Source organism: Mizuhopecten yessoensis, unplaced genomic scaffold (genome assembly GCF_002113885.1).
Source record: "Mizuhopecten yessoensis strain PY_sf001 unplaced genomic scaffold, ASM211388v2 scaffold8959, whole genome shotgun sequence".
NCBI classification, from domain to species: domain Eukaryota; kingdom Metazoa; phylum Mollusca; class Bivalvia; order Pectinida; family Pectinidae; genus Mizuhopecten; species Mizuhopecten yessoensis.
In genome coordinates, this window is record NW_018407808.1 from 107,005 (window position 1) to 120,175 (window position 13,171).

Genomic DNA, 13,171 nt, shown 5'->3' on the forward strand with positions numbered 1-13,171 from the left:
GACCCTTTTTGGCCCCGCCCCTCAGGCCCCTGGGGGCTTAGGACTAAACCGGCAACCATTTTTGTTGACCTTTGTCCATGGAAGGTCCCTGCAAAATTTCATTGAAATTGGTTCAGGGGTTTTGGAGAAGAAGTCGAAAATGTAAATTGTTTACGGACGCACGACGGACGACGGACGACGGACGACGACGGACAAAAGGCGATCGCAATAGGTCACTTGAGACTTTGTCTCAGGTGACCTAGAAAGTCATTGCCTGGTTTGAAGTTCTGCCAGGACAGCTTGGAGTCGTGATTCTTTTTCTGTCTCAACATGGCTCCTTTCACATGCTGTCTCACCATATGATGGGCATCCTCCATCTTCTCTTTCAGTCGCCATGCCCACATATTTTGGGGTATGACTTTGACATCCCGAGGCATTGAATACTGAATATCCATTGGGGTGCTGGTCTCCCTGCCCAACATCATGAAGTTTGGGATGTTGGCCGTTGTTTCATGTTCAGCTGACCTGTAAGCCATAGTTAAGTATGGTAAGTGCAGGTCCCAGTCGGTCTGTTGGTCATTAACAAAACCTTTTAACATGTTGACTAATGTTTTGTTAAATAGTTCGACCATTCCATCCGACTTTGGGTGGTATGGGGTCGTTCGTGTTTTCTTAATCTCTAAGAGCTTGCACATTTCCTGGAAAAGAGCACTCTCAAATTGAGAACCCTGATCTGAATGAATGGTGCTGGGTACACCAAACCTACAAATTACTTCTTCAACCAGAATTCTTGCAACAGTCTTGGCTTCCATGTCCCTCATGGCGAAGCATTCAGTCCACTTGGTATAATAATCTGATATCACCAATATGTGTCTGTTTCCTTGGTCGGTTTGGGGTAATTCACAGAGGATGTCTATTCCTATTCGTTCCATAGGAAACCCTGCTTTGACCATTTGCATTGGCGCTCTTTTTGCTTTGGTAGGAGACTATCCTCGACAACACGGTACACATCCAGCTACATATCGTTTGACATCTCCTTTAAGCCCAGGCCAGTAAAACGTTTGTCTAATCTTTGCTAGAGTTTTCTTCATTCCCAAGTGACCGGCTGTCTTGTTGTCATGCGTATGAGAAAGGACGGTCCTTCGTTCTTTTCGAGGTAGAACAACCTGTGGATTTCCGTTAGAACTTCCTCTGTACAATAGGTCTTTGACAAACAAAGCCTCAAACTGCATCCATAATGATCGCACAGTGATATTCCTGCCAGGAATAGCATTGCATGGTGGATGTTTCTTGTCAAGCACCCAAGTTCTAACAAGTTGAATATCCTCAACTGCCTCTTGTTTCTGTGACAAAGACAATTCTTCACTATCTGCTGGTAGTTCTTGGGAAGCAATCTCGTTACATTCATTGGGGTTTTGTACACTCATAACCTGATCTGTGGTCTCAATCTTGGTTTCCCATTGTGGTTCGAACCCACATTGCCTTCAGGGTAACCGGCTGAGACTATCAGCATTCTGATGTTTGACTCCAGGCCGATGGACGATGGTCATGTCATTTGAGCTCAGCACTTGTAGCCACCTAGCAATCTGTCCTTCGGGATCTTTGAAGTTCAGCAGCCAACGAAGCGAACTATGGTCTGTCCGTACTGTGAAACTTCTACCATACAGGTAATGGCGCGGGTACTTGGTGAAGTATACAACTGCGAACAGTTCCTTTCTGGTCACGCAATACCCTTGCTCTGCTTTAGTAAGAGTCCGACTGGCGAATGCTTCTGGCCTCTCAACATCATCCACTATCTGAGACAACACTGCACCGATAACGTCATTGCTCGCATCGGTAACTAGTATAAACTCCTCGGTAAAGCCTGGATGCGCAAGGACAGGTGCTTTTACCAACAACCTCTTAAGAGTCTCAAAGGCTTCCTGGCAAGAGGAACTCCACTCAAATGTTCGTCCCTTTTTGTGTTTTTGTGAAGGCACTTGGCAATTTTAGCAAAATCCTTAAGGAACCTTCGATAATAGCTAAAGAATCCCAGAAAAGATCGCAACTCTCGCACATTGACAGGAACAGGCCATTGCTCCACCGTTCTTGTTTTCGCAGGATCTGTGGAAACACCCGACTCTGAAATGACATGCCCTAGGTATAGAACCTCTTTTGCACATAGAAGACACTTCCTAGCTTTCAATTTCAACCCAGCAGCTAACAATCGGTCAAATACTTTTTCAATATTGTCCATCATCTCCTCAAAGGATCTTCCCACAATAATGACATCATCAAGGTATATGAGGCACACCTGCTACTTTAGTCCTGTCAGTACAGTCTCCATTAATCGTTCGAATGTTCCTGAGGCTGAATCTAAACCAAAGGGCATAATTTGGAACTCGTACAACCCTGTGCGAGTGGCGAATGCGGTTTTGGCACGGTCCTCCGAATCCAACTCTACCTGCCAGTATCCAGAGTTCAGGTCTAGTGTCGAAAACCATGATTATCCAGCTAGTTGATCTAGTGTCTCGTCAATACGAGGCAGAGGGTATGCATCGGGAATGCTGACAGCGTTAAGTCGTCTGTAATCTACGCAAAACCGCATTGTCCCATCCCTTTTCTTCACCAAAGCAATGCCTGAGCTCCAAGGACTAGAGGATTTCTTTATAATACCTCGGTCGAGCATGTTCTGCACTTGTTTGTCAACTTCTGGTCCCATATTGCCTGGGATACGTCGTAAAGGCTGTTTTATCGGACGAGCATCTCCAGTATTGATCTTATGCTTCACGACATCTGTTCGCCCCAAGTCCTCATCTGATGCAGCAAACAATCCTTCATACTTTTGCACAAGATGTCTCAGCTCCTCGTATTGTTGGCCGGTGAGGTTTGTTTTCGATGCTTCTAGTAGTTTAGCCAGGTCCTCTCTTAAGCTGTTATTTTTGTGAGGCTGTTTTCCTTCTATTTCCTCTACTACACTCTGAATTGCACTAACTTGTGCTATGGAAGTGCCAGGATAGATCAACTTATCTTCCTCTGAGGTATTCATCATGCGTACAGGCACTGTAGCTGTATTGCCCACCAGTGAACGACCAATGATAGCAAGGTCGCTCTTCAAAAAAGTTTCAAATCCTTCCACTAGTAAGGCGTTCCCCTGCATGGCCTTACCATCAGGCACACACTCCTTCCCAGAGACTATGACCTCTGATTTTGCTGGTAATACAATCTTCTCAGTTGTACACACTCGGAAACAACCCATAGTTCCCTCATATTTAGCCTCAACATGCACTCCATCCAAGGTAAGACAACCCTTGGCCAAATCCAGAGTTACATTTCTCTTTATCATAACATCAAGACCTAGAATGCCATCTGTGGTGAGTTTCGCAACAACCGCTTCTACCAGTATGTTTGTGTCGTCCTCCAATCTGATGTTAAACCTCCCTTGTCCGAGGATTGATAATTTGTCTCCACTTGCTGTCAAGACCTCTTTACTTATCTGCTTTAACTCGGGTCTAGCCGCCTGAGAAATGTGGTTATACAGATCTTCAGAAATCAAAGTTATGGTTGCCCCTGTATCGACCAACATATTTGCCTTGGCACCATGTATGTCAGTCTTAATATACATGCCAGCTTCATGAACAGCTGATGAGACTCCTATATTAGCCTTATGTTCAGTCTGTTTCCGTCTTCTCCGAGTTCTAACCCGCTTCGCCACTGGCTTATCTGCTCCATTGTCAGTGGTTGCCTGATTTTTCAACGTCGGGCAATTCCTGAGAAAATGACCCTCCTCATTGCAATAGTAGCAAGTCTTTCGACTAGCCTTGTCTTTATTTGGTCTTTACTGACTTGAACTCCTATTACTTCCTTTCACCTTCACTACATCATCTTGTAAGAACTGTAGTTGCTGTTGTATGCCTTTTGATAGACTAGACATATCAGAGTTCTGACTAGCTTTCTCTGTAGTCACACTAGCCTTCTCTGTAGCAGGACTGTCCTCTGTTTGTGGCTATCAGATGAGCTTTACCATCACTCCAATTCTTTTCAGCTCGATTGTAGGCCTCCAGTTCCACAGCTAACCGTATAGTGTCTGTCATATTTTGAGGTCTACCTTGTGTTATCCTGATTCTCATGTCTGAATCAGCTAGAGCCTCAATGAATTGCTGCTTAGCCAAGGTATCACGCACATCACATGGCACTGTCGGGTATGCCAGGTTTACTAGCCGTCTAATGGCTTGTCCCAACTCTGGCAGACTTTCATCTGCTTTCTGTCGCCTCTCTAAGAGTTGAACCCGGTATAACTCTGTTTGGTTAGGAGGAGCAAAACGTTCTTCTAATGCGCTGACCAGGGACTTATAATCTTCTTGCTTTGATATGGCCAGGTCCCAAAGGATGACTTGTGCTTGACCTCTGAGTGCAACAGCCAAATATAGACCCTTTTCATAATCCGACCAGTTGTTGATACGGGAACAAGGCTCAAAATGAGATTTGTAGTCAACCCATGACGTGGAACCATCATATGTTGCAGCCTTCACATGTCTGACCTTCCTTGGAGTGTTGCATGGTTTTCTGGTATACTCTTCATCGATCTCACTACCGCTGTCATGCTCATATACTGGCCTCCTGTGAGTCTCTGAGAATTCCTACGTGTCACCCAATCATGACTACCTCCATCAATTTCACCAACATAGTCAGGGAGCTGCTCTGTTCTTGAACCAGCACTCTCTCTGGGGTGGTCCATTTCCTATCCGTATATGGCCTTGTAGTTGGAGACGGTTTTAGAATACTTTCACTCTTTGTCTGTAACCTAGACAACTCAGCCCTCATTTGTCTGATTTCATCCTCAACCTTATCAACAACCATATCTGAGGATAGCCTGGGAACATCTATGTGCTGTGTATATTCCCCTCTAGTTCTATCACTCGATGCAATACCAGAGTCCCTTGGTCTATGAGGTGTAGATTTTGAATAACTGACATGCCTTTTTATCACTGGTATTATAGGGCTTGCACGACTATGGTATGACACGTCCCTTCTCTGGCTAACAGTTTCCTCGTCATCCTCTAATGGACTGAGAACATCATCCTCTACATAGCTAGCCATCTTCACAAACCAATACAAATAACTATAAGGTATGACTATAAAAACAGTACAGGTTTATTCTAATTAACACAAATTATAATACTGAAACCTAACCACAGGGATCCCACACGCTGCCACCAAAATTATGTAACGTTCCGGGGTCCGTACCCTAGTCACTTCTAAGGATCCCTGTGCTGTAAGCTTAATTATAACTATACTACAGTTGCAAATATATACAAATATGTGTTACTACCTTGTAACCAGCATACCTATTACCTAATGCTTAATACATGATATGAACAGAATAATTACTGCACGACTATAGAACTAATACCAAAGCTATCTGCTCTGTATCAATATAACACACTACACACACTACCGTACAATCCAGGCAGTACACAACTCGACTACCTAGTCGCGGCTAGCCCTAGTCACTATAGTTGCCCTATAGTCAGCTACCTAGCTATATGACCTAGTCGCGCCGATCACGACAGCCTCATACTAGTATACAACTACAGCACTCTCTAATGACCACGACTATCCCTAGTCACGACTAGCTCTAACGACTATACCTAGTCACGACTAGCCTGGTCGCGACTACCCCTAGTCACGACTAGCACCAACGACTATACCTAGTCACGACTAGCCTGGTCGCGACTAGCACTGCACAGCCTATGCCCGTGACACCTTCTGTCTAACGGTATCTCGCTACAGCACTCAATCGTTTATTTAATATATCTTCCAGGCAGTGTGTGGATCAAGGCAAGACTTATTCAGTCACTTCTATCTTTCCAACACAAAGCCGGTCTCACATATATTAGGTACTTACGATCTGTCACTGCTGTACACACGCCGAGATCAGAACAGAACTGGCCCGATTGTCGCTGGATTTTGCATATTTATACCCTCTTGCTATCTTAGCGACACCTAGCGGTGAGTGAGGTATAATCACCTGTACGTTTTAATTGTACCTCGAAAACTATCTGTCTTCTAAGCGTTCGAATTACGGAGACATAACACAAATGATTAACGCCAACAGATCAACGTATCTAACCTGAATAATATGCTAAATCAGCAAAGGTAGGATTACGATATGTACATTCATCACACAGGTAAATCTCCGGTCAAATTGTTATTGACCTGTTCTGTTACCTTGGAGCAAAACCCATTTTTGGCAGTCTAACGGTCACGGAAATGCTGTATTACACGCATTGTAAAACTGTACATAATCTTCATTACTGATATGAGAAATTACAGTAATACATACAGTTTTCATTATTGCATACGAGCTTTCCAGGGTTTTTTCATTCCGTAATATTGATCTGCTTTTGCGGAGAGAAGCGCACAACGGGGCGAATGATTGTTAAATCGTACAGCTGTGCGCGTCATGTGTAGACGATGTGCGGACGGTGTGTGAACGATATTTGCACGATGTGCGCACGCCATTTTTGGTGCGTTGTGCGGTCACACAACTGTATAAACCACGACCCCTTCCTATCAATTCTAAGATAACAAACGGTCTTATAGTCACACCTCCTTAATCATTCTAAGATAACACAGGGTCTTATAGTCACACCTCCTTAATCATTCTAAGATAACACAGGGTCTTATTGACACCCCTCCCTATTAATTTTAAGAGTATTGTAGACAAACCTACCCATCAATTCTGAGATGACAAGGGGTGTTATATTTACTCTCAGATAAGAAGGGGTCTTACAGTGACACCTCTAAATTTAAAAAAAAAGAAAAAAAAGGATCTGATAAACATTCCTCCCTAATAATTCTAAGATAACAATGGGTGTTATAGACACCCTTCCCTACAATTTCTAAGATAAAAAGGGTCGTAAAGAAACCCCTCCCTATTAATCATTAGATAACAACGGGTCTTACAGACACCCCTCCCTACTAATTTTAAGAAAACAAGGGGTTTTATAGACACCCCTTTCTATTATCTGTAAGATAACATGGGGTTTTACAACACCACTCCCTATTAATTCTTGGAAAACAAAGGGCCTTATAGGCACCCCTCCCTATTAACTCTAGATAACAAAGAGTCTTATAGATACCCCTCCCTATTAATTCTAAGATAAAACGGGTCTTATAGATACCCCTCCCTATTAATTCTAAGATAAAACGGGTCTTATAGACACCCCTCCTTATTAATTCTAAAATTACAAGGATCTTACAGACACCCCTCCCTATGAATTTTAAGAAAAACAAAGGGTCTGATAGACACCCCTCCGTATTAATTCTAAGATAACAAAGGGGCTTATAGACACCCCTCCCTATTAATTTTAAGATAACAAAGGGTCTAACAAACATCCCTCACTATATTTATTCTAAGAAAACAAATTGGTCTTACAGACACCCCTCCCTATTAATTCTAAGATAACAAAAGTGTCTTAAAGACATTCCTTCCTATAAATTTTAAGACAACCAGGGGTCTTACAGACACAGCTTCATATTTACTCTAAGATAGTAAGGGTGTCTATCATAACCTTCGTTTTCTTTGAATTAATAGGAAGCGGTGTCTGTAAGACCACTTGTTATTTTAGAGTTAATAGGAAGGGGTGTCTATAACACCCCTTGTCGTCTTAGAATGTATAGGCATTGGTGTTTTTAAGACCCTTTGGTTTCTTAGAAATAATAGGGAGGATCGTCTATAACACCTTTTGTTATCTTAGAATTGATAGGAAGGGGTGTATATAAGAGACCGTGAAATGCGTTTACGCCTTTTCAGATCACTTATTCAAACAAGACACTATTATGGTTCTATGGTATATGGGTCGGCGCGCAGTTCTTATCTGCAGATGCTGGACCCAATCCATAGCCAGGGGCTACGTCTAGCCCTTGGAGTTTTTCGAACAACACCTGTGAAGAGACTATACGTGGAAACGAATGAACCATACCTTTATGACAGAAAGAAAAAAAACTGGCATTACAGTTTGCGGCTCAACTAAAATCGAGCCCAAAAAGTCCTGCTTTCGACCAAGTATTCAACCTTAAATACCACAACATATTTACGCAAAACAAAAAATTCCTGCCAACATTTGGCACCCGGATTCCAAATCCCCTGCAGGAACTCAACATGAAATTGACGAACAGAGCTAAATATAACATACCCGATGTTCCCCCATAGACTATACAAACACCTGATTTTAACTTTACATTACAAGGGCGGGATACATCAAGTGCAATGCCCGAAGAACACGATACCTCCTTTCGGGAATGCATTTCGAAGTACCCTGCTTTTACACAACTTTACACCGATGGTTCCAAAGAAGGTTGAAAATTGACAGCAGCCTGCTGTTCTGCTCATTCTTACACGTTCGTTAGACTACCAGACGGCGCCTCTATCTTTTCTGCCGAAGCATGCGCCATTGGTTTGGCCCTCGACCATATCGATGAACACCGCATTGAAAGGGCAATTTCTGTTCAGACCCTCTATCTATACTAAAAAGTTTACAGTTACGAGATCCTAAAAACACACTCTTACAAAACATTGCTTTTCGCATATCTCGTATCTTAATGAAATTTGAAATTACTTTAATGTGGATTCTTAACCATGTCGGAATTTAAGGCAACGAATTTGTTGACAAGGAAGCAAAAAAAAGCGTTAAATCTCCAACAAACAAATATCAAACTACCATATACAGATTTTAAACCTATTATTCGTACAGCCATTCGAAATGAATGGCAGCAACGCTGGTCTTTCGAGACCAGCAACAAACTTTTAAAACTACAACCGGAACTTAAAACATGTGTTTCCAGTCGGAAAGATCGTAGAGAGGAAGTTGTCCTTTCTCGGCTCCGTATTGGCACGCTTATCCTACTCATGTATACCCTTTAAAACGAGAAACCTACATGCCACGCATGTCACACTCCATTTACAGTGGGACATTTTTTTTGATAGAATGTTCCGATTTCAAACACATTCGTAATAATTACTTTCGAGTCCCGGATATGAAATCTCTCTTTAGTTCCGTCGACTCGAAAGCATTATTTAACTATTTTAAAGACATCGGTCTGTTCTATAGACTCATGTCTTTTAACCCACTTTACCCTCTATGACGTTATCTATATATCACATATTCCATATAATCTAGTCATGATCTCTGTAACTTTCATATTTTAATTATTTAGACATTCCATGAGAATGCTTGTAAAAGATTCTTTTTTATTTTATTTTATCTACGCTACTCAAATGTTTGTTGATAAAACAAATAATAAATCATCCACCATGGCCCTAAATGACTGTAGCTGTCAATGAGCCGTTACATACAAACAAACGAACATTGGTTGGTAGTGTGTGGTCAAATGAAGAGGAATAGTGTATGATAATTCCTCGGGCTGGCAAAGTCATACCATTATTTATGTAAATCATCAATGTCTGAACGACAAACTTACCTTAGATCCAAAACGAACTTGACAGTGCTGTCCAATGCATTGAAGCTGTTCTAATATGTATTGCAGGTAAACTCCAACTTGGGTATAAAATAGCCCTGACTCACGGCACCCTTCAATATTATTGAAATCCACACCTATGCTTTCCAAAAAAGTGAAACTGGTAGCATCTAATGTTATTTGATAGGAGCTATTGATGATACGTTCGCGGGGGGCTTCCTCGTACACCGTGATTTGCCCCACCCTCGGGTTGTGCATGGCTATGAATGTAGCAGTCAGACCCACAGGGCCCGCCCCTACGATCACTACGGCCAGTTTAAGCCTCATCCTGCGAAATTGTCTGTAAACAACCCGGCCTCCGAGGAAAACCAATAAGAATATAACAGTCAAATATAGATGACCCTCAGCGTATCTAGAGAGAAGCAATCCATCTGGAAAATCTTCGGGAGCCATTTTTTTTAAAAACACCGTTAGGTTGTTTGTAATATATATATAAACATGTAAATGGTGACGTGCTTCACATCGGTTTATTATGGTGGCATTAACTACATGACTAAGTACATGGTACAGGTAGTATATTCAGCCAAGAACGGAAGCTTAATTAGCCGACATCTTAGTACACTCCGAATGGGGCAAGTGACATATGGTCGATTTCAGCAGTAATTGTTATTAATTATTCTCGATCACATGTACAGGTAAACAAAGTTAATCACCAGAACACAAGGTACGATATTAACATAAGCAGGTAACACCTGGCGGACAAAACCGCTATGCCACTTTCCTCCTTAAAACGCCATAGCATTTAGCTTCCAACATTGATTGAAAACGTGTGCTTATTTCACTCGAGAAATCAATTTCATCTGACACATGTCAGCGAGTTCCAATATAATATATACACATGTAACATTCTGCCGTCGACTCCTTACAACACCTGTAATGTATTCGCTCACAGATCAAATCAACTTCACTTGGATGACTTATAGTTCGTCCATGATAAGTATATACACAATGTCGGTTGATCCAAAATCTATTGAAACGTACATAACGGCAGTATGTAACTCGTGTTCGGCCTCGGCGTTATCGTGTCGTTGACGTACACAACTTTAAGGGATAGACAGGTCGACGTTCGTGCGATGTTGTGCATAGTTAATGATTTGTATGTTTCACCTACTGTGTAGTGACAATGCACAACCTGTACAGGCGACTGAGCTAAAATACTCGTGTGTACCGTTATATATGTGTGAATACGTTACGATGTATAGGCGAAGTATTAACCGCTGTTTGATAGGATACTGACCAAGGTCAAAACATCGGACAAAAGATCGGTATTAAAATGTGTTTAAATGGTCCATTAAGATGGTTGTGTATTCAAATAAGGCCAGCGGCAAAATGCCAATTGCAATCGACACGAATCACAAATACATATGTATACATGTTATAGTGAACTTTTATGCGGCTTAAATTTTTATGATGTTTGAATACGTTCAATTTCCTTTTACCGCAGCAAGATAACAATGAAGATTATCGTTATTTCGCAGCTAAATAACAAGCATTTATTACCGAAGCCTCTAAACGCAGATTATCCTTATTTCGCAGCAAATTAACAAGTATTAATAACCAAAGCCTCTAAACGAAGCTTATCATTATTTCGCAGCAAAACAATGAAGAGTGGGGCGAAATAACAATCTTTACAGTACATCGATAAAAGTTTGTATGGAATGAGGCGTCTACACGGGTGTCAGAAGCTGTCAGACGTACCGGTCTAGTAGAGGCGTCAACAAGTGTGTCAGAAGCTGTCAGACATACCGGTCTAGTAGAGGCGTGAACAAGTGTGTCATAAGCTGTCAGACATACCGGGCTAGTAGAGGCGTCAACAAGTGTGTCATAAGCTGTCAGACGTACAGGTCTAGTAGAGGCGTCAACAAGTGTGTCATAAGCAGTCAGACGTACCGGTCTAGTAGAGGCGTCAACAAGTGTGTCAGAGGCGGTCAGACGTACCAGTCTAGTAGAGGCGTCAACAAGTGTGTCAGAGGCGGTCAGACGTACCAGTCTAGTAGAGGCGTCAACAAGTGTGTCAGAGGCGGGCAGACGTACCGGTCTAGTAGAGGCGTCAACAAGTGTGTCAGAGGCGGTCAGACGTACCAGTCTAGTAGAGGCGTCAACAAGTGTGTCAGAGGCGGTCAGACGTACCAGTCTAGTAGAGGCGTCAACAAGTGTGTCAGAGGCGGTCAGACGTACCAGTCTAGTAGAGGCGTCAACAAGTGTGTCAGAGGCGGGCAGACGTACCGGTCTAGTAGAGGCGTCAACAAGTGTGTCAGAGGCGGTCAGACATACCGGTCTAGTAGAGGCGTCAACAAGTGTGTCAGAGGCTGTCAAATGTACCGGTCTTGTAAAGGCGTCTACATTGGTGTCATGGGCGGTCAGATGTACCGGTCTAGTAGAGTCGTTTACATGGGTGTCAGAGTCGGTCCGATGTACCGGTCTTATAAAGGCGTCTACAGGTGTGTCATTAGCTGTCAGACATACCGGTCTAGTAAAGGCGTCTACAGGTGTGTCAGAGGCGGTCAGACGAACATGTCTTGTAGAGTCGTCTAGATGATGTCAGAGGCGGTCGGAAGTACCGATGTAGTAGACATTAGGGTACAGACTGCTGCCAAGCATCTTTTAAAAAATTACATAGTATCCCGGTCAATTCATCGGGGAAACCACAATAATAAAATAATAAAAAAAATATATAAGTATGCCTTATAATCTATTAATAATATAACAGTCTGCAGCTTACATTAGCTTGGTCATTTCCCACATCACGCTTTGGACGATTGAATATGAAGTGTTAGTGTGGCCGGAGGGACTCCACGACGAAAACAATCAAATCAGGACAGACGTTGAAACATACGAGTGACATTGCGATCTAATAGGCCTGTCATTGCCCATAACATGTAATCAGGGATTCCAGATATTCCGCTCTTAAGGATACCAGAGGTATTTCCTAAACGTAAATGAGAGAGCGAAGATCAACAATAATCCTATAGGAATCCGGCGTTAAGTGTTCATCTTACGTGTATTTGATTGTAACTGCCATTGTAAGGTGACTACGTTGGCTTCCTCTTGACCATTAAGTAAGTCTCTGTTATGTGAGTCTAACATACACTGTGATCTAAGTTCAACAGACACTGTGATGTCGTACTAACAGACATTGTGATGTGAGAATAAAGGACACTGTGATTTAGGTCTAACATACACTGTGATGTAGGTCTAACAGACACTGTGATGTGGGTCTAACAGACACTGTTATGTAGGTCTAACAGACACTGTGATGTGGGACTAACAGACATTGTGATGTGGGAATAAAAGACATTGTGATTTAGGTCTAACAGACCCTGTGATGTGGGTCAAACAGACACGGTGATGTGGGTCTAGCAGACACTGTGATGTAGGTCTAACAGACATTGTAATGTAGGTCTAACAGACACGGTGATGTGGGTCTAGCAGACATTGTAATGTAGGTTTAACATACACTGTGATGTAGGTCTAACAGCCACTGTGATGTAGGTCTAACAGACCCTGTGATGTAGGTCAAACAGACACGGTGATGTGGGTCTAGCAGACACTGTGATGTAGGTCTAACAGACATTGTAATGTAGGTCTAACAACCACTGTGATGTAGGTCTAGCAGACACTGTGATGTGGGTCTAACAGACACTGTGATGTGGGTCTAACATACACTTAG

At 42.5% G+C, this 13,171-nt stretch overlaps 1 protein-coding gene across 1 annotated transcript in view; it reads right to left on the reverse strand.

Moving 5' to 3' along the window:
* Positions 1 to 10,618, reverse strand: part of LOC110456940 — a 93,820-nt gene extending 83,202 nt beyond the window's left edge. Inside the window, exon 1 of the mRNA XM_021508013.1 lies at positions 9,445 to 10,618. Coding sequence (XP_021363688.1) covers positions 9,445 to 9,894 — 450 coding nt within the window. The 5' untranslated portion in view covers positions 9,895 to 10,618. The remainder of the gene's footprint in view (positions 1 to 9,444) is intronic.
* Between the last annotated feature and the right edge of the window lie 2,553 nt (positions 10,619 to 13,171).